At 34.4% G+C, this 27283-nt stretch overlaps 1 protein-coding gene across 10 annotated transcripts in view; it reads left to right on the forward strand.

The window, feature by feature from the left end:
- The window catches only part of Stau2 (staufen double-stranded RNA binding protein 2), a 336959-nt gene that overhangs the window by 38984 nt on the left and 270692 nt on the right, over positions 1-27283 (forward strand). For all 10 annotated transcript variants that reach the window (XM_047525257.1, XM_047525247.1, XM_047525205.1 and 7 more), the window contains 2 exons: positions 8740-8899; positions 17799-17934. In XM_047525257.1, the coding sequence (XP_047381213.1) occupies positions 8740-8899; positions 17799-17934 (296 nt within the window). The remainder of the gene's footprint in view (positions 1-8739; positions 8900-17798; positions 17935-27283) is intronic.

Below are 27283 nucleotides of genomic sequence, written 5' to 3' on the forward strand. Positions count from 1 at the left end.
GATTTCCAGTTTTCCCAGCACCATTTGTTGAAGAGGCTATCTTTTCTCCATTGTATGTTTTTGGCCCCTTTGTCTAATAGGAGAAAACTGTTTTTATGTGGGTTTGTCTCTATGTCCTCTATTCTGTACCATTGATCTACCTGTCTATTTTGGTGCCAATACCATGCTGTTTTTGTTACTGTTGCTCTGCAGTGTAGTTGAAGGTCTGGTATTATGATACCCCTGCTTCACTCTTCCTGCTAAGGATTGCTTTAGCTATTCTGGGTCTCTCATTCTTCCAAATGAATTTTGTGATTGCTTGCTGTATTATGAATCCCAAATGGGAGTTCTGATGCGTGTTGGAGGTGCCTTGTGGAGCCAGAGGCAGAAATCCCAGTTGAGTCTCCCAATTGAACTTAGAACCCTCCACTTCTAACAGTGCTCTAGTTCTACAGAGTTCTGTCAACAGGAGCCTTAAGAGTAGACCTGATCATTACTTGTGGAAAATATTGTCTTATCCTAGTGGTGTTAGAGAGTTTTCATTTTTCACAAATACTACATGTTGACATTCATGTGTTGAAGCTGAAAACGTTGATCACAGAGAAGCCAAAACCAGAAAATGTTCTGAGATCTTGTTACAGGTACCTGCAGTGCTTCAAGCCTTCATGGTGAAATGTCCTAAAACAGAGCTACTGTGAGCCAGCCCAAGAAGTACTGGGTGGGGTGCTCCTCCACATGCTTCCTGGATGCCCTGCCCAGAGAGTTGCTGCTAAGGATTGGGCTTCATGGGCTCCTCTCAGCTCTGCTCTGCAAGTTCCAACCATTTGTTGGACTCCACTTGATCCACTTTGCTCTGCCCCACCAGCTTGGTCAATTTGTTGGGCTCCACTGGGTCCCAGTCCACTCTGAGGGACTCTCACTGCCCATCTCTTCAGCTCCATTCAATTTTGTCTCTTAGGCTCCACCCAGCATTTGGGCTCCACTTGGCTCTGCTCTGCAGCTCCACACCCACTCCACCCACTTGCTTCTCTGCATTCTGGCCCTTTTTTTTTTTTTTTTTTTTTTGTAGTTTTAGATGGACAGAATGCCTTTATTTTATTTATTTATATGTGGTGCTAAGGCTTGAACCCAGGGCCTTACACATGGTAGGCAAGTTCTCTGCTACTGAACTACAGCCCCAGCCCCACTTCCCTTATTTCTTAGGTAGATCCTTGCTCAACTTAAAATTCTGAATGATTTGTATGTAAATGTCCTTATCTGTCTTGCCTCTCTTGATTACTGGTACTTGCTGGGCAGAATCCTAACCTCAAATCTGAACTTTGCCTTCCCTTCTGAATAATGGAGGAACTGCCTGTAGAAGCCAGGCCCTCCATTTGCGTGTTATATCGCAAGTCCTTTGGCCATTCCTCCAGCTTCACTTCCCCTGCCCTTTTCTCCTGACCCCTGCTTGCTTTTGTGCTGTCACTATCCCCTTCCAGTGAATCATTCCCATCAGCATACAGATAGCCTATTCATTTTTTATTTTAATCTTAAAAAGATCTCCTGGCTCCATTTCCTCCTCCATTTGTAACCTAATTCCCCTCTTCTTTATAGCAAAACTCCTAAAAAGAGTTGTCCACATTAGCTGTTTCCAATTCCTCTGTAGCCAGGATTTTGTTCCCACCATTCTCACTGTTTAAAACTGGTCTAATGAAAGTTACCAACAATATCCTCTTTAAATTTCTTAACAATTGTCAGTCCTGTGTTACTTGATCTGTTGTGTGTATTTGATATAGGTGAAATATGTTCAACTCCTTGTTGAGATGCTTCCTTTTGTTAGCTTTTAAGACATTGTGCTATTTTTCCTATTCTCTAATTGGCCACACTTTAAAAATTTCCTTTGATTTTTTTTCTCCCACTAATCTTCCAGACCTTTTAATATTGTGGGGTCCCAGAGTTCAGATCTTAGACCTCTTCTCACTCCTTTGACTGGACTGACTCCCTTAGTGATTTCATACAATCTTATAACTTTTAATAACATCTGTATGCTGTCAGTGTTCAAATTTATCTCTCAGCCAGAGCTCTTCCCTGTACTCTAGAATTGCATATCTAATTGCCTATTAATCATTACTACTTGAGTGTCTAATAAATCTCTCAAACTGAGTACATCTGAAACTGAATTCCTGGTCTCTGTCATACATGTTCTCTTTTTCTCAGTAGCACTTAACCACTTCAGATCTTTTATTGTTTTGTCTTCCTCAATTATATAAACTGTATGAGGGCAAGGCTTTAATGTTGTTTGCTTACAGCTGTGTTCTCACTGCCTGGAATGGTGCACACAGTAGATACTCAGTAAGTAGTTGTTGAATGAGTGAATGAATACATAAATAAATGAAAAACTGAATTCAAAGTGTAGATAACAATACTCGGCTTTTCTGAAAAGAAAAAGAAAAGGAACTAAAGATCTTCTTTTCTGTAACTTCGAAAGAGTGGGATTTTCCAGTAGTGTTGATATTTCAAAATAGTTTTTCCTGGGCTGGGGCTATAGCTCAGTTAGTAGAGTGCTTGCCTTGCAAGCACAAGGCCCTGGGTTCAATCCCCAGCACTGCCAAAAAAGAAAAAAAACCAGCACTGCCAAAAAAAAAAAAAAAAAAAAAAAAGTTTTTCCTTATTAAAGTTTCTTGACATTCATTACTCTGAAGATTTAAAGTGAAAACACTGTGAAGTGGAAAAGTAATTTTTATGTATTCATGGACAAATAGAAATCCGTGAAATAGGAATGTGTTAGAAGAATTCAGCAGGTACATTAAAGAATGAAATTGATGCATTTCTTTTCAAAGAAATAGTCACTATTTTGTCTTCGTTTGGATGATCTTGGCCTCAATCTTAAGTTATAGTTCAGAGAAAGGACTTGTTTGTAAGCAGTCTTTGAAAGAGTTCTGATTTTCAAAAGAGTCCTGTGAACTTACATTTGGTCTGAGGAGCACTACTTATCCCTGTAGTAAGTTAATTTCAGTAGAAATAGAAACACTGTGGTCAGGACTGTCCTGACTGTGGTATTTTTAGCTAAAATAATTAGAATTAGCTCTGTTCTTCCTGAAGGCTCATGCAGTTAGGTTTTAGTCCAGGGCTTTTTTGGTAGTACCCTAAGAGGGACGGGCTGGATTGTTCTGTTAGTGACCTCATCTCAACCTTCTATGTGAGGTAAAGGAAAGCTAGGTTACCTAGCAAGATTCTGGAGGAATCTGGAAGGATTCTGATTTCCTTAAAATTTTTCTACACATTGAAAATTTTGGAGGGGCTTATGAACTTTATAGTTCACTGTCAATACTTCTAAGGCTGAACAGGTTTCCCCTGCCACCCAGTCCTGGGGATTAAACCCTGGGTTGTTCTACCACTGAGCTACATCCCAGTCCTTTTTATTTTTTTTAGACAGGGTCTTCCTTGCTAAATTGTACAGGCTGGCCTTAAACTTGTGATCTACCTACCTTAGCCTCCTGGGTCTCTGGGATTTCAGATGCATACCACCAGACCTGGTGGCTGAACAAAATTGTGGTGAAAGTGGATCATAGTGGGGTTGAGGGGACTCCTGTAGACACTTTATTTCTAGACAGTTTCAGGATTCCTTTTGGGTTTTTCTGAGATTGGCAGTCTCCTTTTAGCTAACCTTTGTCTATTGCTTTATGTGCTTTTGTCATAGACCACTCCTTTTATCTGTAACTTCTTTTTGGCTGGGAAGGTGGTGGAGATTGAACCTAGGAGGAACTCGCACATGCTAGGCAAGTGCTATACCTCTGAGTCACATCCCCAGTCCCCCATAGCTCATTTTTTAAAATAGTGTGTAGTACAATAATTGGCATATTCTCGAAGGAAAGATAGTTATAAGTTTAAGCTATATTAGTGGGATCCGTTTTGTGGAAAACAAAGTCATTTTCATTCATACATGTTTGTAGTTTTAAGTGAGACATAAAATGTATTTTAGTGAAATAAATGATTATCTGTGGCAAGAAATTCAAATCTAGTCATGACTTTAATTTTCTTGAGACACACTTATATAGTAATTCTCTTACATACCCCCCCTGCCACATGCTTATAGTACTACTTCTGAACTTTAGTTGTTTGAAGTTTTCAGGGGAGCTTTAAAAAATACGTATGCCTGAGTCTTATTCTCAGAAATTCTAATTTAGTTGATCTTGAGTGAGGTCTACACATTAGGATTTAAAGCTCTGAAGTGATTCAAACGTGTCCCAAGCCAGAGCTGGGACACACTGGTCAGATATTCATATCTTCACATAATCTGAACAATTTATGGCTACATTGTTTTTTTTTTTTTTTCCTTGGTGCTGGGAATTGAACGTAGGGCCTTATGCATGCTAGGCAAGTACTCTGCCACTGAGCTATATCCCCAGCCCTATGGCAACCTTTAATATGTGACTATTAAATAAAAAACAATGTTTACCTCATATCCTTTTGTTTTTTGCTCTTTTAAATTGAACTCTCAAGTAATTTAGTGTTATTTTATATTATTGTGGGTTGTTATAACATTGCTGTGTTGTCTACATGTGTGTAGTTCTTGAATTTTTATATGGATTCTTATTTTTGTCCATAATTTCCTTCACACTTTGAGCTTATTTAAGACAGTTGATTTAGTCTTTGTTATATGTTCAGAATATGGGCTTCTTCGGGGATATTTTTTGTCCAACTTTTTTTTTTTCCTATGAATGGGCAGTACTTTCCTGTTTCTTTGTGTGCTTTGTAGTTTTTCTTGAGAACTGGGAACTTTGAATGTTATAATGTGGCAATTCTGGAAATAAGATTCTTCCTCTAACTCCAAGGATTACTAATCTGTTTGTTGAAAGGTGATGTTGTTCATTTGTCTAATGCATTTTCCAAGCCATTTTCACAAGGACTATGTCTTAGCTCAGACTGCTGTAACAAAATACTATTAATCTGTTAGTAGTTTAAAGAAAAGAAATGTATTTCTCAATGGTTCTTGAGGCTGGGAAGTACCATGATTTGCGTTCTACCTAATTTACCACCTGGTTAAGGGCTCTTTTCCTGACTTATAGATGCTTTTTTTCTTGCTGTATCCACACATAACGGAGAAAGAGAGATTTGAATCTCTTTCTCTTTTTGCAAACTAATCCTGTCATGGAGACCCCATCCTCATGACCTTACCTAAATGAAAGTATCTTGAAAGGTCTTACCTCCCAAATAGTATCATATTGAGTATTAGGATTTTAGCATACCAATTTTGGGGGTATATAGTCCATAATACACTAAATTCCATGTTTTATGTGGTTACTGAAATCTCTTCTGTTACCTCCATAGATAATGGCTTGACAGAGTTCTCGAATCTCTGGATCCAGTAGGAAAATATAAACAATGAAGCTATTGAGTTTTTTTTTTTTTGTTGTTGTTTGTTTGTTTTGGTACCAGGGTTTGAACTCAGAGGTACTTGGCCACTGAGCCACATCCCTAGCCCTGTTTTGTATTTTATTTAGAGAAAGGGTTTCACTGAGTTGCTTAGCACCTTGCTTTTGCTGAGGCTGGCTTTGAACTCATGGTCCTCCTTAGCTGCTGGGATTACAGGCATGCACGACTGTACCTAGCACTAATGAGGTTTTTAACTGGAACTGTTGGTGTAATAATGGACAGATCATCCTCGAGTATAAACTGATAGGGGGATGTGGCATGGAGGAGATATTTTATTTGACTTATTCCTCTTAAGTTAGTGGAAATACGTTGTGGGCAGATTTTTATTTATAGAGAGGTCATGTTTGGAGAGATGTAGAATAATTTTTTTTTTTTTTTCAGTACTGGGGATTGAACCCCAGAGTGCTTTATCACTGAGCTACATTCCTAAAAATTATAAAATAATTTTTATTTTGAGACAGGTCTCACCAAGTTGCTTAAATTTGCACTGCCCCTGCATCAGCTCCTGAGTTGCTGGGATTATAGGCATGTACCACTACGCCTGGCCAGAATAAATTTAACATGCTTACCTGATACCATCAGGAATCTCAAGATCTAATATTCACATGGTTATTTCTGTACTTAATCATGAGATATATATTATATATATCTAATGTAAAATCTTTAAACTTTCTCATCTTCATTAAATTTTAAAATTTGAAATAAAAAAGAACTCATTAAAATAATTAAAAAATCAGGTACATTTATTAAAGATATATTTTAGGGATAAGTTTTAAACTATCAGAATATAAGAATTTTAATTTTTAAAAAATGTGTATGTTTTGAATTACAAATGGTGATTATTTTCAATTCTGTTTTGAAAAATTGAATACTGAAAAAATAGTACAAGCTGGGCGCAGTGGCACATGTCTGTAATCCCAGCAGCTCAGGAGGCTGAGGCAGGAGGAACACGAGTTCAAAGCCAGCCTTAGCAAAAGCAAGGTGCTAAGCAACTCAGCAAGACCCTTGTCTCTAAATAAAATACAAAATAGGACTGGGGATGTGATGTGGCTCAGTGGTTGAGTGCCTCTGAGTTTAATCCCCGGTACTCCCCACCAAAAACAAACAAACAAGAAACAAAAGAATAGTACAATAGGACTCATGTATCTTTCACATTCACTGATCCATGTATTTGTCATGTTAGTTTATTTCTTGCTTCCTCTGTGTATATCTTTACATTTTCCCAATACAATTTGACAGTGAATTTCTGCCATAATGACTCTTCACTTAAAAAAAATACACTTATACACTTCTATATTAATTTGAGACTAAAGACATTTTTCTGCCTAACCATCTTGCCATCACTCATCACTAACATTTACTAGATATGTCGTTTAATAGTCTATTAGTCTCTTTACTACTACTATAACAGAAAACCAGAGACTGGGTAATTTATAAAGAATAGAAGTTCCTCTGGCTTACAGTTCTAGAGGCAGGGAAGTCTGAAATCAAGAGGCTGCATTTATTGAGGGCCTCCATGCTTTATCATCCCTAGGTAGGAGGCTGAATGGCAAGAGAGTGCTAGAGGGGCCTGTTTTTTCTAACTACCTACTCTTCCTATAATAATCCGCTTCTGTGGTAATAAATAATTTTTTCATGACGGCAAACCCCTCGTGATTTAATCTTCTCTTAAAGGCCCTGCCTTTCAACATGGTTGCTTTGTACATTAAATTTTCAACATATGAACTTGGGAGAACACATTTAAACCATAGCTTTCATAGTCAGATTTCTCCAGCTGTCCTCTACATCCTGTCCCCCTCCCCGCCTCCCCCCCCTTTTTTCTTTTTTTGGTTTTTAAAATTCCCACACTATAAATCTATTCAGGGATCTTTTTTTTTTTTTTTTTTTGGCGGTACTGGGGAATCGAACTCAGGGCCTTGTGCTTGCGAGGCAAGCACTCTACCAGCTGAGCGATCTCCCCCTATTCAGGGATCTTGCATTGTATTTTATGTCTTTCATGTCTCTTAAGTATCCTTTAATTGGTAACAGCTCTCCCCCATCCATTCTTTTCTTTTTCTTTTATGACATTGACATTTTTGGAGTCTAGGCAACTTGTCTGATTGACTGTCCCATAATTTAGATCTAATTGTTTCCCTATGATTAGATTTGTTGGCCAAGAAAAGTATGTAGTTGTTGATGTGTACTTCTCATTGGATCTTGTCAGGAGGCACACGATGTCAATTTGTATGATCATTGATGTTAACTTTAATAACTTGGTTAAAATATTTTCTACATGATCTCCTTGCTGCAAAGATACACTTCACTTTGATAATTAGTGAATAATTAGTGAATACTTTTGTATTAATACTACAAAGTAGTAAGCAGTCTGTGAGTTCAAACTGATTGTTTATTGTATAACTTGATCCTAAATTTTAAAGGTGAACAGTAGGTTTCTGAGCTCATATGGACATGATGGTGTAAATGTAGGATGTAGAAGAGAAAGAGTGTATATGAAATGAGAATAGACAGGTAGAACTTTTGTGTCAAGCTAAAATGATAACAGTTGAAGTGATTTTTTTTTTTTTTTTTTTTTTTTGAGACAGGATCTTGCTATGTTGCCCAGGCTGGTCTCAAACTCAAGCCATCTTCCTGTTTTAGCCACCATTCCTAGCTTTAGTTGAAGGTTTTTAACCTGGTGTTGGTTAAGATAATACAATTGGGATTGAATTTCAGAAAGGTAGTTTTAGCAGCAGTTTGAAAATTATTGTCTAAGTTACAGATGATGAAAAACTAGATCCAGTGAGTTGTTATTGGCAGAAAGAAGAGGAAGACTTGAGAAATATTCATGAGGTTAAAAAAAAACAATTTACTGACTGGTTAAATGTTCTTTGTGGGGATTGAATTTCTTGGTGATAAAATATTTAATAGGATTGCCTAATTTATTGACTACATTGTGCTAAGCATAACATTTAAGTCATTACTTTTTAATAAAGCCCATATAGTGACAGGACCTTTTGACTTCTTTTACAGTTTCTCTTATTGGTACTTATTGTACTTTCCTGGGGACTATTTGAATGGCATTAATAATATGATTCTATTTAGAGAAGAATTTTCTATCTGATTTATTCTACTCAAAATGTACACTTTTAGAGCTGCTGTTAATCTTTGAGCTACATTAGATCAATTTGGTACAACCTCTTAAGATTCTTTTACTAGGTAAAATAAGGTTTTTGTTGCAAATGATCCCTAAGGTCACTTCTACCACTAAAATTCTGATTCTGTGGTATTTTTGGGTTTCACTCAGACAACCCATTTTATTTCCTGAAAAAATTTTCATGTTTTCTTTGTCTGTTTATGTTTTCTAAGATGTTCTCAGTGCAGCTGAGTCTTGGAGAGCAGACATGGGAATCCGAAGGGAGCAGTATAAAGAAGGCCCAACAAGCTGTTGCTAATAAAGCTTTGACTGAATCTACACTTCCCAAACCAGTACAGAAACCTCCCAAAAGTAATGTTAATAACAATCCAGGTATGGTACTCACTTGTTTCCTTTTGTTGCGTCATATGGCATATGTATTGTTCTCTGTTTTATTTATTTGGTAGGCTAGTTGCACATATTAACAGTAGTGCGTACAAGATAACTGAATAATAACAAGGTGAGATGATGAATAATGTGATTGTAATTATTTAAAAAAATTGCTTTAGTGGATATTCAAAAGGTACCTTATTTACTTTTTAAATGTTGGCAGAATCATTTGTATGCAAAGCCCAGAAGATGAGTGTTTTTCTAAAATAAAAATAGAAGTGATCAGTCTTTCTTTTTAAATGTATGATATGCAATTTTAATAATTAAGTTATTCTTTAGTTTAGTACACAATTATAAAATCAACCCTAAGCATCTTTTAAAATGCTTTGCATGTTATAAAATTTTAGAAATGGTTGTTATTCAGTTTAGAGTATTACATGATGTTTATTCAGAAACCCATAAATCTAAAAATCACTTGTGTATAAAATGCTGAGTAAATGACCATTCTAATTTTAAGATCCCAAGGATAATTTTAAAAAATTGTTTTGAGGGGCTGGGGAGACAGCTCAGTTGGTAGAGTGCTTGCCTCGCAAGCACAAGGCCCTGGGTTCAAATCCCAAGCACCGCAAAGAAAAAAAAAAGTTGTTTTGAATGTATAAATACCAAAAGCATTTTGTATGTCCAGTTATCTTTTGGGAAGACGCAAACCTATATTGGACATAGTGGTTCAAGTTAATAAAGTTCCTATAAGTTTAGTATCAACTGTCTATCCACTTACTCATTCATTTGTTAACTTATTAATACAAGTTCTTATCTTCTGATCAATATTAATATTGCCTTAAGCATTTATGTGATGTGTAAAAAAAAATGACATTGAGACTGCCAACAATGACTTCCTATTCTGTTTAATTATAGTTTCCATGCTTGTACTCATAATCAGATCACTTAGACAGTTATTTCTTTCTTATGCAGCCTGTACTAGGTAGGAATAGTCTGTTGTTTCAAGGACTACTAGAGTTCCAGTGTTTGTCTTATTAATAGACCTTTTGCTTCTATTTAATTGTTTGTAGTTGTTATTAATTTAAAGAAGCCAAAATATTACTATAATAAAAAAATGAAACCTATTGTGTTCAATTTGAAGTTGATAAATGACTGTTTACTTTTTTAAATTTTTAAAAATGTCTTCAAATTACTGATTGATCATTAGTACCACACTACTATCACTCTTTCTTTTCTTTCTTTTTTTTTTTGCGATGCTGGGAATCGAACCCATGGCCTTATGCTTGTAAGGCAAGCACTTTACTGACTGAGCTATCTCCCCAGCCCTATCACTCTTAATTAAGCACTTGCTTTTACATATCCAAGAGGTATAAAAAATTATCCTTTTCTGTGAATATCTCATAGTCTTATACAAAATGCATAACTTTTTAAAAAATATTTTTAACTGTAAATGGACATAATATCTTTATCTATCTTTTCATGTGGTGCTGAGAATTGAACCCAGTGCCTTACACACACTAGGCAAGTGCTCTACCACTGAGCAACAACTCCAGCCTCATAAATGCATAACTTTAAAAAAAATTTTTTTAGTTGTAGGTGGTCACAATACCTTTTTTTTTTTTTTTTTTGCGGTGCTGGGGATTGAACCCAGGGCCTTGTGCTTGCGAGGCAGGCACTCTACCAACTGAGCCATATCCCCAGCTCGCTACAATACCTTTATTTATTTATTTTTACGTGGTGCTGAGGATCAAACCCAGTGCCTCACATGTGCTAGGCAAGTGCTCTGCCTTTGAACCACAACTCCAGCCCCATAAATGCATAACTTGATGGTAGTTGTTTTAATCAGCTTTTTTACTGTTATGACCAAAAGACCTGACAAGAACATTTAGAGGAGGAAAAGTTTATTTTGGCATTGAAGGCTTCAGAGGTCTTAGTCTATAGATGACTGACTCCATTCTTTGGGGCCAAAGGTGAGGCAGAACATCATGGTGGAAGAGTGTGACTCAGGACATGGCACCAAGCAGGGGTACGAGGAGGGAGGCACAGACGAAATACATACCCCAAAGGCTTGCCCGTAATGACCTACCTCCTCCAGTCCTTCAGACACACACTGCTTGCCTACAGTTACCATACCATGCATCGATTAAGTTAAGGCTCTCTCAACCCAGTCTTTTCACATCTAAACTTTCTTGCATTGTCTCAGATAAGAGCTTTTGGGCGGGGACAACTCATATCTAAACCATAACATTAGTGATTAAGTGCCATGTGAATAATAATAGCAGGCAATATTGTAGGGGAATGATACACATGGCCTGAAATAAGATATGGGCCTTGAATGAAGAGTAGCCAGTTTCAAAAGGAGAGGAAAGAATATTCTAGACTGAGAGAATGAATAAAGTCAGGAATCTGGACCATGGGTTTGGTTAAAAAAATTTTTTTTTGTAGATAGTTTTTAATTGGAATGAGTTGACAAGTGACTAGTAGGAAAAAAAGAGTGGAGGTATAGATAAGAAGTGAATTGTGATGGACTGGAATACCAGCTTTACAAGGTTGAATTTTTTCTGTAGTTTGGGGGAAATTAATATTTATGAGAAAGTGTATGATGGGTTTTAAAACAGCTTTTTAGGACATTCAGTTTGACATGTGAATGGAAGGTGATCAGCTGGGAAATCATTGCTATAGTTTATCGGTGGAGAGAGAGGAATTCACATACATTGAGTCCTGTATGCCCCCACTCTGTAGGGATGCTGGGAGTGGCATTTGGAAGAGAATAGAATGAACTCTCCAAGGCATATAATGTAAAGCAGGAGCAGTTGTGTATTTAGCTCTGAGTGAAGTCCACATTTAGAGGAACGTAGCAGGAAGTAACCTACCAAGAGTCAGAGAAGCAAACAGGAGAGTCTTAAAGGCCATTGGAGATGTTTCCATTGTTGAATGTCATAGTAAGCTGAGAGAAGGAATAGATTGTTTTGGGTAAACTTCTAAAAGTATACATTCATAAACAGGTAAGTGCACAGATTACAATTGAAGAGCTTGATGAAGTTTTACACTGCGAACATTACTAGCTCCTCAGAAGCCACCTCTGGTCCATAAAACAACTCTAAAGCCACTCTTCTGATTTCTGTCAGATTAGTTGTTCCTACTTGTTGGAAGCATACACTGGATTCTTCTGTGTTTGTGAGATTCATCTGTATTGTATTTACTAGTATAGTATTTCATTACTATAAAGTATTCCTTTGCATGAATATGCCATAATTTTCATATTCATTGTACTTTTGATAGTTATTTGAATTGTGTCCAGTTGGGGCTATTAGAAATAATACCGTCATGCTGCCATGAACATTCTTTTTTCTTTTCTTTTCTTCTTCTTCTTTTTTTTTTTTTTTTTTTTAAGAATTCAACCTTTATTATTTATTTATTTATTTATTTTATGTTTTTTTTTTTTTTTTTTTTTTTTTTTTTTTTTGCGTTACTGGGGATCGAACTCAGGGTCTTGTACTTGCAAGGCAAGCACTCTACCAGCTGAGCTATCTTCTCAGCCCTATTTATTTGTTTTTTTATGTGGTGCTGAGGATCAAATCCAGTACCTCAATCATGCTAGGCAAGCACTCTAACACTGAGCTATAACTCCAGCCCTATAAACATTCTTACACATTTCTGTTCAAAATGTATGTAGATTTGGAACTGTTATATTCCATTAGGTTATATATGTGTTCAGTATTAATACATAATGTTAAATACTATCAATTTATTTTTTTACTAAGAGTATAGGAGAGTTCTTTGCATTCTTATTAACTATTAGATAGCTTTCAAAAAAAATTTTTACCTATTATGCTAAGGTGTTTAATAGTAATTCACTGTGGTTTCATTTGAATTTCCCTAATAACTAGTGAAGGTGCCTAATGAAACACCATGTACTTGTTGATAGTGTCATATGTATAGTGGTGTTCGGATAGCCTCTGTTTAAGTGCCAGTTGGAATATTTTTTCCCATTAAAAAAATAACTGTATTATCTTAAAAAATTTTTTTTCCTGTTTTTTATTGATTTGTGGGACTCAAATATTTTAGATTCTTATCCTTTGTCATATATATATATATATATATATATATATATATATATATTACATATATCTTCCATACTCTTAATGCTACATTTTGATGAATAGAAATTCTTTATTTTAATGAAGACCAGTTTTTTAGTCTTTTCTTTTATGGTTAGTGCCTTTTTTGGTATACTACTTCTTGTCTTCCACAAGGTTATGTATTAAGATAACCTCACTTTATTTTTAGAAACTATCATTTTGTCTTTCTAATTTAATCTACAACCTGTCAGGAATCAAATTTTATGTGTGATGTTAGGTAGAGCTTGGGATTTTTCTTACTCTTTTCAATGTATAGGCATTCAGTTTATCCAACAGTACTTACTGAAAATATAGTCCATTCCCCTGTTTGATGATTATCTTTATCACACTGAAAGCAAGAGTTCTTTGCAATCTTATAACTTAAGAGTTACTGTGAGTGTTTTCTGTGGAAGCATTCCTGGAGAGGTAAAGAAATAATGCATTGCATGGGTGGGGGGTGCTTAGTCTAGTTCTGCACGAAGGAGGTGGGGACACTGCTCTGAGAGATGAAGACTTTTCGATATGGCTTGTGCTTTCTGCTTCTCATTTTCTTTTGTTTCATAAAGACCGGTTTCTAACATTGCTTTAAAAAAATACTGTAGTCATATTTTCAAATGAAAAATTGGAGATTATCTATTTAATCTTATGTAAATCTCACATGAATACAGTACTTTTACAGTTATTTTAAAATCCAATTCATGGTATGAGTGGCAGATACAGTATATCCCACCAGTGTATTCTTATCATTTCACTGATTATTTCCCCCTCTCCCCCACCAACTAATGATTTTCAAACACATTAGATTTCTTATTTATTGCCTTACTTAACGATGAGGTCTTTTAAGCTTTTTTCCCACTCCATTTGAATTTTATCTATTTGTGACTAAATTGCAAAATAGAATTCAAGGTGACATAAATGTTGAATGATTAGCATGTTAATTATTAACACAATCTTCATGAAATTTAAAATGTAATTTATAAAGGAAGTCTTTGGGAAACTGTTAGACTGTTTCTAATAAAGTTAAATATAAATCCACTCTGAGAACAGTAGTTCAACTGTTGGGTTGTTATCCATAAGAACTGAGTATGTATCTGTTAAAAGACTTCGCCAAAAATGTTCAAGATAGCTTTATACATAATAGCCTCAAACGGGAAACAACTTAGATATTTCATCAATGGCAGATTAAACAAATTATGGTATTTTCATTCAGTAGAATATGATTCAGTGGTTAAAAAAAGTACAAACAATTATTGAGGGAAAGGAGCAAGACAAAAAAAAAAAAAATGGTGCATATCCAGATGCAAAGAACAAGCTAACAAATCTGTGATAACCGAAGTCAGAACAAATCATTTGGGGAGGCAGGTGTTGACTGGAAAGAAGCTGAAGAACTCTCTGGGTGGTGGAAATGTTTTTACCTTGATCTGAATGATGGTCATGTGACTCTACATATGTAGTAATTCATTAAACTGTATGCTTAAGGTTTGTGCATTTTACTTTTGTCCCTCAGCAAAATACTGTAAGAAAGAAATAGAAAGGGAGGGAGGGAAAGATGGAGAAATTGGTGTGGGAAGAGAGAGGGAGGAAGAAAGAGAATATGCTTTACTTTTTCTGCCTTTGCTATAAATGAATGTAGTAAGTTAGGGATTTGGACTAACTGATTTCCTCCTTTATTTTTCTTGTTCCCTTTTTTTAAAAAATTTATTTTGTTTTAATTAGTTATATATAAATCTTGCTCCCTTCTTTTTAACCTTGATTTAGTTCATGTTCTTGTATTCTTCAGTGATTTCACATTTCATTTTAAAAAATGAGACCAGGGCTGGGGAGATAGCTTAGTTGGTAGAGTGCTTGCCTTGCAAGCACAAGGCCCTGTGCTCAATCCCCAGCACCACAAAAAAAAAAAAAAAGAGACCAGCAGTTTATTGAACTGCTTATGACCTGAATGCCAGTTGTGCATCTGTGTAAGTCTCTACCTTCCCTTTGCTGGCACCTCATACAAGCCCCAGTTTCTCTGCTACAATAAATGAACCCATTTTTGGATGTAAAAATGGAATCTAAAGCATATGGTCTGAAAGTCATGATTCAAAAAAAGTAGTAAAGAATTTATATTGAATTTTACTTAATATAAAAGTTTTATATTGTTTTTTAGTTTATTAGAACATATGTACACATATATTTTGCTAAATGACCTATTTTGGTACTTAAGATAGGTTGACTTAATTTTATATTGAGTTTTTTTTTTTATTCAAAAAAACTTTGAATTTTGAAACTTTTACAAAAGTAGAGAAAATAAGATGTGAATGTCCCCTGTACCAGTCACTAACTTCAGCAATTATCAACTATGGCAGCCAATCTTGTTTCTCATCTCTTTCCTTCCTGGGATATTTTGAAGCAAATCTCAGCTATATTACTTCATCCTCAATACTTTTTAAGATAGGAACTCTTAAAAAAATTAATAACTCCATTATCAAGGAAATAAAACTACATTTTCTTAACATTAAAGTCCATAGTTAAGATTTCCATATAGTCTCATTTTTAAAATAATGGTTTATTTTAATGAAGATTGAAACAATGTTCATTTATTGCACTTAATCTGTGATGTCTCTTTAGTCCTTTTTTTTTTTTTTTTTTGGTGGTACTGAAGATTGAACTCAGGGTGCTCTACCACTGAATACCAGTATTTCCTGTAAATGGATGACTTAAGAGACTATATAGATTCAGATTTGATTTCTTTGGCCAGACTGGGTAATTTTGTCTACTTCTGTTGCATTACCTCAGAGGACAATTTCTTGTGGTCTTCTGTTTTGTGATTTTAAGGTTGATCAGAGGGTTCTTTTATTGTTAGCCTGGTTCATCCATATCCAGTGTAACATTAACATTTGACCTAATCGTTGTAGCAGCCTGTTGATGCTCATTGCTTAGAAGATCCATTACTTTATCTGGAGATGTAAATGGGTGATTTTGATGGGGCTTACTCCTTCTACATTTGTAAGCTGGAATTCTTTTAGCTAATAGATAAAGAGATTTTCTTTCATCATCTGCTTGTTTTGAGTATAGTTTATTCAGTAAAGGCAAGATTAATGCTTGAGTCTTTCCCTTTATGTGTAAGTATCATGTACAGATCTGAAACCAATGATTTCTCTAAAGTTTTTTTTTTTTTTTTTTTTTTTTTTTTTATAATTGGGAAATGTTATAAACCAAACAAATGATGTTGTCTGTCTTCATTGCTAGTGGATTGTTTTTAGTCCTCTTAAATGGATAGAGCTAGAAATCTTGGTCTTTAACATAAACACAGTTGCCTAGTTTTATTAATGTTTTATATCTATTTATAGATACATACTAATATACTGACTACTTTGCAGGTTTCTTTTTGTCTAGGAAATATAGTAAAGTCATTTGAAATAATTATCTTTGTACAACTAAGGCCACCAATTGGATTTTTCTGTTAGCTTATTTGCATTGTTTTCTTTTTTTAAAGAGATTTTTGCTCTCCATTTTGATTTAATTTTGTTTGAATTAAATAAAAGTATATTACTAGTTAAAAATCATGTTCTTGGCAATGTGGTTACTGAAGATAGTTTGAGATTTCTTTGTTTTGATTTTCTTTTTTCTTTAGGGATACACCTCATTATGTTAATTTATTGGGTTTAAAGGCATTCGAAAAATTTCTCTGTTTAAGTCAGCAACTCAATTCACAGCTAGATTCAGTGTCATTTTTCTTTTGATTTTAGGGATTGCTTCCTCCCCATTTTGATGGAGTTCTTAAATAATTTTGTAAATAAATCACATTTTCAAAATAAGGTCTGTAAAATGATATACAAAGAAATTCAGTTTTTATTCCTTCCCTCTTCTGTGCCTTCTCTTAATAAGTATGTATTTTTTTGGCTTTATCCCTTTAAAAAAATAAGCAAATATACATTTGTGTTTTCATCTTTCTTAGATAAAAGATAACACACATTAATTGGTACCTTGCTTATTTTTATTTAATAGTGTATCTTGTCCTGCTAAGTATAACCTCCAAGGCATATTCTTAAGTTTAAAAAAATGGCAAAAGCAAAATTTCATATACTTCTTATAGCTGTTTAGTATTTTAATGCTATGGAGTATTTTATGCTATGGATGTTTATGTAAATGGTGCCATTAGATGGTTTTTAAGGCTGTTTCTAGTCTTTTGAGTTGGTAGCACTACTTGTACATATCTTTTTGTATTTCCTAGGAATAGATGCAGTAGTTCTAGGAAATGTCATTCACAGAGCATCACTTATATTTTCTTTGTCTTGTTGGTTATAGAAAAACACTCCAAAAATGTTTTTTTGTCTGATAAGTTCAAGAATTACTGATAACCTTGTATTCATTGCTAATTCATTGTAGTAATACTCTGCTCTATTTGTTATTTGATTACCAAAGTGTAAATAAAAATATTCAGTTGATAGTTTTAATGATTAAATATATGCAAAGTTTTCTAGGGTAAGTAATGTTAAAGTTTAATACTTAATATCCAAACAAAGCAATCTAAGAATCTCATGTTTACCTTGTTTTAAATAGTATAATTACGTGGTTGAATTTTTTGTTTACTAATGTACAGAAGATGTTGTAAAAACCCCAGAGATTTCACTATAAACTATTGTTTTTTTTACTTCATTTATAATTCATTTGAAAATCATACAGTGGGGTTATCTATTCTCATATTCTTCCATGGTAATTAAATGTATTAAAGGTTTAGAGTGTACATTTTATTGTGGAATATTTCACTTGTGTGCCTTTAATATATTTTTTTTAAACAGGCAGTATAACTCCAACTGTGGAACTGAATGGGCTTGCTATGAAAAGGGGAGAGCCTGCCATCTACAGGCCGTTAGATCCAAAGCCATTCCCAAATTATAGAGCTAATTACAACTTTCGGGGCATGTACAATCAGAGGTTTGTATGTCTTCTTTGGTTTTCTTCATTATTATTTATGCATATTGTAAAAGTTTCTGAAATTCATAGTATTTTCAGTGTAATTACAGTTCACCTTGGGCACTTTGCATGGAATTTAGATAAGTTAAGCTCAGGAGGGGAATGTAAAGCAAGACATTAAAAACCCCCACAGTTTTCAGGAATTAGTTTTTATTGAGTCATGAGAGCCCTGTATTTGTTGAAGGCAGGACCAAGTTTTAAAGTTTACCCAAAGTTTATAGTGTCAACTTCTCAGTTGACTTTTTCATTCCTTCGCCAAGCAGAATTAAGTGTTTGTCTTGATTTGTCTGAATACATGAATGAACATGAGTGTTTCTAATTTATAGGTAATTTATTGGAGGAAGCAAGGATTTACTGTCTTTTTGTACATTGCATGACTTTATGATAGTTACAAGTGTGACTGAATTTTCTTTTACAAGCATGGCAGAAGTTTCAAAATAAAGTTTTGTGGAGTTTTCCCCCCGATCATAAAAGTCATATAAAACTCATGTGGAGAATGTGGAAAATACAGAAAGGTAAAGAAATATAAATAAGTTGTAATCCCAGAATTAGCCACCCTTAATATTCTATATAGTTTACCTTGTTTTTTTCTGAGCATATTAATGTATTTAACTGAATTGAAGTTGTCTTTATGTGTAATTTTTATAGTAATTTATTGAGGTATAATATAGTAAAATGTGCAAATCTTAAGTGTACATCTTGATGACTTTATGTATGTATGCATTTATACTTTTATGACTATTTGTATGTGTATATCCTCATGTGATCACCACTTATATCAAAGTTGAGAAAGTTCCTATCTCCTCTGAGGGTTTCTAGAGACCTCCTACTGGTAGCATACTCTCACTGCAGAAATAACCACATTTTGTCAGCACAGATTAATTTTTCCTGATGTCAAACTTCATATAAATAGACCAATACACTAGTCACTGTATGTCTGGCTTCTTTCACTTTGTATAATAGTTTTCTTGTTTGTTCATTTGTTTTGAAAGTCATCCATTTTGTTTACGGCTGGGTTTTGTCCTTTTTTATTGCTGAATATTGTTACTTTGTATGAATGTCTTAATTTGTTTATCCTGCATATGCAATATGGTGCCTTGTTTTCACCTAATATAGAGTTGATTTTTCATATTTTTAAATAATCTTTGAGAGGTATTTTTGCTGGCTACAAAATGCTTTATGTGACCAAGGTGTATTTTATAATCATGCCTATTTTTTGGTCTTCTAGGTTGCACTCCCCTTTTATGGTTATAAATAATGCTGCAGTAAACAGTCTTTAAGTACAAATCTTTGTTTGCATCATTGTTTGTTTCCTTAAGGTAGATTATTGTAAAAGGAATATTAGAGTTAAAAAGACATAATGTATTGCCAAATTACATTGAAGTTTATCCTAATTTCTTATTGTATACGAGAATATCTTTTATACTTCGACAACACTGAGTTAAAAAATTGTTCAGTAGTTAAAAATGGAATTTAAAAAAAATTAAAGCTATTGATTGCTAATGAAACTGGATATTTTTTCAGATGTTTGCTAGTTGTCATTTTTTCTTTGTTCCTTTTAGATATATGACAGTAGAATGTATTTTGACATATTATACATACATGGGTTATAATTTCCCATTCTTGTGGTTGTGCATATGTGGAGTTACACTGGTCATGTATTCATATATGAACATAGGCAAATTATGTCCAATTCATTCTACTGTCTTTCATATTCCCAACTCCTCACCCTTCCCTTCATTCCCCTTTGTCTAATCCACTGAACTTCTATTCTTCCCTCCTCCCACCTTGCTAGTTATTTTATCCTTTTTGATTTGTCTAATTTAGTTGGCTAATTTTTATAGCATTGCTTTGACCAGTTTCAAATGTTTATGTGTAAAGTGTATTAATATTCAGTCTATTTTTTTGTTGTAATTTCCCTGCTTTTAAAATTTTGGATTTTAATTTTGTGTTTATTATAAAGATTTTATGGTTTAATCTTTTGACTTTTAAAAACATTTTTCTCCCATTGCTTTTATGCCTAAGAAATTCTTTTTTTTCCCCACATATGATCAGTATTTGCTGATGCTTTTGTTATGGTTTTGATTACTGACAGTACAACTCAGATGTGCAGAGAATATTTTTATTTAGCCTGTATAATCTGATACTTTTTGATATCTTGCTTGGTAATGGAAAATCACCTTTAATCATTATCTATTTAAAACTTAGTCCTGTTCAAATTGTAAATAGTTCTTTTAAGTGTTATTGCTTAGGATCTCTAAGAAAAATTTGTACAATCTCTTAGATTTCCTTCCCTCTTCCTTTCCACCTAGTATGCCTGGAAGTTCTGTGTTAGGAATGAGAGTGCAAGCTCCTCTGTGCGAGGAGCTTTGGTTGTCCTTTGGTGCCTCTGCTTTGTGCAGTGATGTCCCTTGTTTACCAGGTGCTAAAAACTGCAGTCAGTGACATTGAATTCATTTTCTCCCCTCATGTCTTGCTTTCAGGGAGTGTTGTAACATTCCCCTCGCTAACTCGGTCTAAACCCTCAACTTTTCTTGGCTCCTCTGATGTCATTCTATTCTTCTCTTCTCTAGAGTCCCTGCTTTTAACTGTGGAGCATCCAGCAGCAGGCTTTCTAGTTCTAAACTCTGTGTCACACCACATAAGAGGCGTAGGGGATATAATATTTTCTTTATAGTTGCTTTAGTCCCCTCTATTCTTTTTTTTTTTTTTTTTTGGTTATAGTATATCAGTTGTCTTTCTTTTAGTTTAACATTACCTAATATAAATAAAGCTAGTAGCCCATTTCAGCACCATAGGCATATTTAGTTATCATAGTAAGAAACACCTTATGTCTTCTATACATCTTTTTAACATCTTCTACTTAAAGATGTTTTATTTTATTTATTTTTATGGTACTGGGGATCATACCCGTTTCCTTGCCTATGCTATGCATGTGCTTTACCACTAATCTATATCCCCAGCCAGATACTTTATTTTATTTATTTATTTTTGTGGTGCTAGGGATTGAACCCAGGGCCTTGTGTATGCCAGGCAGATGCTCTATCACTGAGCCACTTCCCCAGCCCCCTGGATACTTTAAATTTTAATGTAATGTAATATAACATAGATTCATGAGGGTTGGTTTTAATGTTTATTGTATTTTAACATCTTCAGTTCTTTAATGAAATTTTACTGTGATTTTGATTAGGGAATTTATCATTTTTAAATGAAAGAAATGTGGTTCTAAAGCCATGAAAAATCAGGCAATAATCTCTCTCCTTGTGGAGCTCATGTTCCAGGAAGAGCAGTCAGTCAATAAGAGGTTGTCACTGAGAAGGTGGCATTTGATTAAAACCTAAAGGAAGAGAGGGGAAAAAAAACAAAACAACAACAACAACAACAAAAAAGCATGTGAATGGAGGGAGGGAGAAGAGGCTCATGGATTGGTTGGCTTTAGGCATAAGAAACAGGAAGCACAAAACCTCTGTATCCGGAATGAGCCTGGCATGTGGACACTTCCACCAGGAGACCAGCATGTTTGCAGTAGAGTGAACCAAGTGAAGGATGAGTTGGTACATGAAATCAGAGGAGGCAATGGGGGTCATGTGGTTTGGTTTGATTTTTTTTTTTTTTTTTCTTTTTGAGAATAAGCATGATGGTATTTTTCCTTTGTTGGCAATTTCTAGTTTCAAGCTTTGATTCTGTGGTTGTTATGAGGGTGAAACAGTTTTAATGAATAAGGTAAACTTTTCCTTCATATTTTTGGAGAATATGAGTTTTTGCAAGTAACAAAAAAGATAAAAAGAAAATAGGAAGGGGAGTGAAGAGAGGGGAAGGGGGAAGGGGGAAGGAAGGATAGTAGAGTGAAACAGACACTATTACCTGATGTATGTATATGACTAATGTGATCCTACAATATGTACCATCAGAAAAATTAGAAATTACGCTCCCTTTATGTATGGTTTATCAATGTCTAAATGCATTCTACTGTCATGTACAACTAATTAGAACAAATAAAAAAAAAAAGAAAATGCTGTAACAACATTGTAATAAATAGCAAAGAATTGCCAGAAAAAAATATTAGCCTCCACATTTTAGATTTAACATTAAAAGCACTTATTTAAAATAAAAAAAAAAAAAGGAAAGAAGTAGGGAAATACTGTTAAACCTATTAGCTATGTTTTAACTTTAAAACTTTCTGCTCACAGAAGAGCAGACCTTCCCATTACTCAGTAGGCTGTTAAAATTATGATTTTACACATAACCTTAATTTATAGATGATAACACTCTAATGTATTACAGGGAATTTGGAGCTAAAGATCAGAGATCTGATAAAGATCCTTTGTCAGACTCTAATGAGTCAGTAACTTCTTCAGGCAGGGAATAAAAGGTTGAGAAGTGTAAGAGATAGATATCATTTAGAGAGATTTTTGAAAAAGTCCTCTCATTATTTACTTAAAATAATATTAAGTAACAATTAGTTATTACCCACGGCATTGTTTTTTCTCTGTTCTTTGCTGATGCAGTTTCTCCATTTGAACTCATTCAAAGTCCTAAGGAAAACTGGTTTTTTCCCTCTGCTGTTTTATAGTGGGTGGGGAAAAAAAATTTGTTCATGGGCAAACACTGCAGATGTTACCTGAATTCTGAAGAATCTGTCTCCTTTTGTTATGCCCAAGATGTTTGACAAGGAATACATCCCATTACATCTTTTTGTTTTCTTTTGGGTTACTGTTCACTAGCAGATATGTTGAAAAGTAGAAAACATTTAAAAATTCATATGACAAAGGATAAGATAAAGATTGGAGAACATTTTATGCTTATGTTATTCACCCTTATTTTGAGGTTATTCAAACTTTCAATATAAGGGTTTTTTTGCTGCTTGTAAAACCCCTTCAAAAGGCATATTAGAAAGTAGAAGAGTTGAGAAACATTGAATATATTTGTGCCAGTAGTGATATAAATAGGCATAAGCCTACAGTTTTGGTTTCTGCCACCAGATGGTGCCTGTGTATTGATAAAACAGTATACAACTTTGAAATCTCTTGGATAAATGAAATACACATGAAGTGGGGAAAAGCAGGAATTTGTTCTGAGAGTTACTTATAACTTTGTCTTTATGTCCTATATCCTTTGATTTGGGGAATATATTCTTTTCTTTTATAGTGTGTTTTACACATGGAATGCATGTCAAAGCTTTAAAAAGTGCTGCTTCTTGCTGGGTGTGGGGGATTATTCCACTGACTTGGGAGACTGAGACAGGAAGATCACAAGTTGGAGGCCAGCCTTAGCAACTTAGTGAGAACCCTGGCAACTTAGAGAGACACTGTCTCAAATAAAAAATGAGAAGGCTCGGGATTTAGCACAGTCCCCTGGATTAAATTACCAGTATGAAAAAGGTGGGAAAAAAGTATAGGAAAGAAATATTGCCTCCTTATGAGGATGTTTTTCATTTGGGGGGATAAATCTAAACTCTGTAACAGTAAGACACATTAAAAAATACATTATTATTTAAAAACACTTATGAGCCAGAGAAGAGAATTTGAACAGATTACCAAAGCAAGAATGAGAAAGAGTGGATTTAAGATAGAAGCTTTCATGATCACAGATATAAAAATCCTTAACAAAATATTAGCAAACTGAATTCAGAAAATTTAAATAATATAATACACCACAATTAAATGGGGTTTATTCCAGGAAAGCGGGGTTTGTTTAGTATACAATAATCAAAACAATTACCAATATTAACAGTGGAGGAAAACTGTATGAACACCGCATTAGATAAAGAAAAAGCATTTGAGACGGCACAATGGGAACATACCTATAATCCCAGCTACTTGGGAAATAATGGAGAAGTTAGGCTATCTTTATTTGTAGATGCTGTGATCCTTTATGTCGAACATTAAGAAATCAAAACTGAAAACTAGTAGAATAAGTAAGTTTAGCAAAGTAACAGGATACAAGGTTAGTATGTAGAAAAATCAGTGGTATTTTTATTTAATAGTAATGAACAACTAGCAAATTACTGTAGCCTAAAAACACATCATATTTAGGAATAAATTAACAGCCTGTATATTGAATACTATAAAATAATTGCTCACATTAAAGAAGACTCTTCTCCCAAAGTTAACATGATGATATAATATAATCTCAGTTAAAATCCTAACTAGTTCATAAAGTTAATGTTAACATTGGCATTTGTGTAGATGCAGTGGACGTGTAGCCAAAACACGTCCAAACAAACAAAAAAAAGGAGGACTCACTGTACCTGACTTCAAGATATGCAACAAACTACCTTAATTTGACCTAGGAACAGATATATGGGTTAGTGGAATGAAACAGAACAGAGGCTGGCATACCATGACTCATGGGCCAAATCTGACTTGTCTATTTTTGTGTGCCTTGCAAGCTTGGAATGGTTTTACATTTTAAAATGGCTGAAAAATATCAAAAGAAAAATTATATTTCATAGCACATGGAATTTAGGTGAAATTGAAATTTTAGTGTATGTCAGTTTTATTGGCACATAGCTGCAGTTTTGTTTACATATTGTCTATAACTGCTTTTGTGCTACTATTGGAGAGTTGAGTGGATGTGACAGAGATTGTATGCCCTATAATGCTCAAAATATTTACTCTCCAGCCCTTTATAGAAGTTTTCTAATATCTGGAATATGGAGGCAAGAAATAGATCATCCAAAGATGGTGAATTTAATTCTTTCATAATTAATTACAGGGAAGGTACAAATGGGGAAAGGATACTCTTTCCAAAAATTAGTGGTGAAATAATTGGATATCAAGACAGAAACAAAGAACCTTAACCTGTATCACATTATAGACAAAAATTAATTAGGATGGATGGTAGACCTAACTGTAAAAGTTAAAGCTATAAAATAAAAAAAAAATACTTGGTTACTCTGGGAATAGGCAAAGAGTTTTTAGAACAACAAGTGCACAAGTCATGTTTCCCAGAAGAAAATATTTTGGGATTTTTGGAGAAAGATAAAGATTTCTTAGAGCACAAAAAGCACAAATCATGAAAAAAATTGAGAAATCAAATGTCATCACAATTTTAAATGTCTAGTACCTGAAATTCACTGTCTTAAAAAAGTGTAAAAGCAAGACATATATTGAAAGAAAACATTTGCAATGCATATATTTGAAAGAACTTGCCTCTAGAGTACATAAAACAATACCTACAACTCTGTAACAAGTCAACAAAAATGGGCAAAATATTTGAAGAGACTCTCACTAAGAAAGAGATGAGAATGGCTAATAAACACATGAAGAAGTTGCTCAAAATCATTAGTCATCAGGGAAATGCAAATTGAAACCATAATTAAAAGACTTGACAGCACCAGGTGTTATGGTGGGGCAACTAGAATTATTATGTATCACTGCTGGGAGTATAAAATGGTGCAGTCACTTTGTCAGAATTTGTCATTTTCTTATGAAGTTAAGCATATACTTACCATATCATCCAGCAATTCCATACCTAGTATATACCTAAGAGAAATGAAAACATGGCCATTCAAAGACTTATACATCAGTGTTTGTAGTATCTTTCTTTATAATTGCCTTTAATATGAAACTACCCAAATATCTACTATCAGATAAATGGTTAAAAAATTATAATATAACCATGCCTTGGAGTACTATTCAACTGTAAAGCTGATTTATACAACAATATGTTGGAATCACAAAACATGCTGAGAGAAAAAGCTAGATGTATAGTTTATATACTGTATTCTGTTTTTGTGGAATTCTAGAATAGCAAAACTATTCCTTAGTGACAGAAAGAAGTTCATTGGTTCCCTGGATTTGGGGATAGAAATTATCTATACAAGAAAGCTCTTTTTTGTGTGTGGTGCTGGGGATTGAACCCAGGGCCTTGTGCATGCAAGGCAAGCACTCTACAAACTTTTGATTTTAATGATTATTATATGATGAATGTCAAAATTAATCAGACTATGTGCACATTTCATTATGTGTAAATTTCATAAAAAAAAGTTGATTTGAAAAATACATTTTGCAGTACTCATTTGATTTGAAGCTAACGATATTTCTAAAATGTGTCATATTTTCGCCACTCAAGCATTTTACCACAAACATCATAAATATTTTTATAGGGGCTAAAATAACATTTGCCTTATAGAATGTTTGAGGACAAAATGATTTGTCTGTAGGTTAGTCTTTTTATAATGCAGGTGGTAAATTCAGTTAGAAGTACAGACTCTGAGGTTGGAATCATAGCTATGTGGATTTGAACAGATTCCTCAGCCTAATTCTCAGTTACCTTACCTGTAGTTTGAGGAGAAATAAATAATAATAATAATGTTTCTTTGTGGTGGTGTTTTTAGAATTTAATAAAGTAATTCAGGAACTACACATGACCTCTAATGTTTTAGATTCCTTAAATGAATCTAAATACTATTGTATTTGCACTAGATTTTTTTTTTTTTTTTGTCCCAAGGATTGAACCCAAGGATGCTTAACCACTGAGCCACATCCATAACCATTTTAAATTTAGTTTTTATTTTGAGACAAGGTCTCATTAGGTTGCTTATAGCCTCACTAAGTTGCTAAGGCTGACTTGGAACCTGTGATCCTCCTGCCTCAGCCTCCTGAGCAAGTTGGATTATAGGCATATACCACCATGCCCAGCTAGATATGTTATTTTGAGATATTTTAAAAAATTTGTCTGGCGCAGTGGCTCACTGGAGGATCATGAGTTCATAAACCAACCTCAGCAACAGTGAGGTGCTAAGCAACTCAGTAAGACCCTGTCTCTTAAATAAAATACAAAATAGGGCTGGGGATGTGGTTCAGTGGCCTAGTGTCCCTGACCCCCCTGCCACCAAAAAAAAAAAAAAAAAAAAAAAAAAAAATAATAATAATACAAACATTAAGCTGGGTATGGTGGCACAAGCCTGTAATACCAGTGACTTGGGAGGCTGAGGTAGGAGGATCACAAGTTCAAAGCCAGCCTCAGCAACTTTTTTTTTTTATTGTAAACAAATGGGATACATGTTGTTTCTCTATTTGTACATGGAGTCAAGGCATACCATTTGATTCATTCTGTTATTTTTTTCCCTTCCCCCCCACCCCTCCCACCTCTCTTTTCCCTCTATACAGTCCTTCCTTCCTCCATTCTTACCACCCTACTTATCCCTAACCCTAAACCTAACCCTAACCCTAACGCTAACCCCTCCCACCCCCCATTATATGTCCTCATCCGCTTATCAGTGAGATCATTCGTCCTTTGGTTTTTTGAGATTGGCTTATCTCACTTAGCATGATATTCTCCAATTTCATCCATTTGCCTGCAA

Source organism: Sciurus carolinensis, chromosome 1, assembly GCF_902686445.1.
Source record: "Sciurus carolinensis chromosome 1, mSciCar1.2, whole genome shotgun sequence".
NCBI classification, from domain to species: domain Eukaryota; kingdom Metazoa; phylum Chordata; class Mammalia; order Rodentia; family Sciuridae; genus Sciurus; species Sciurus carolinensis.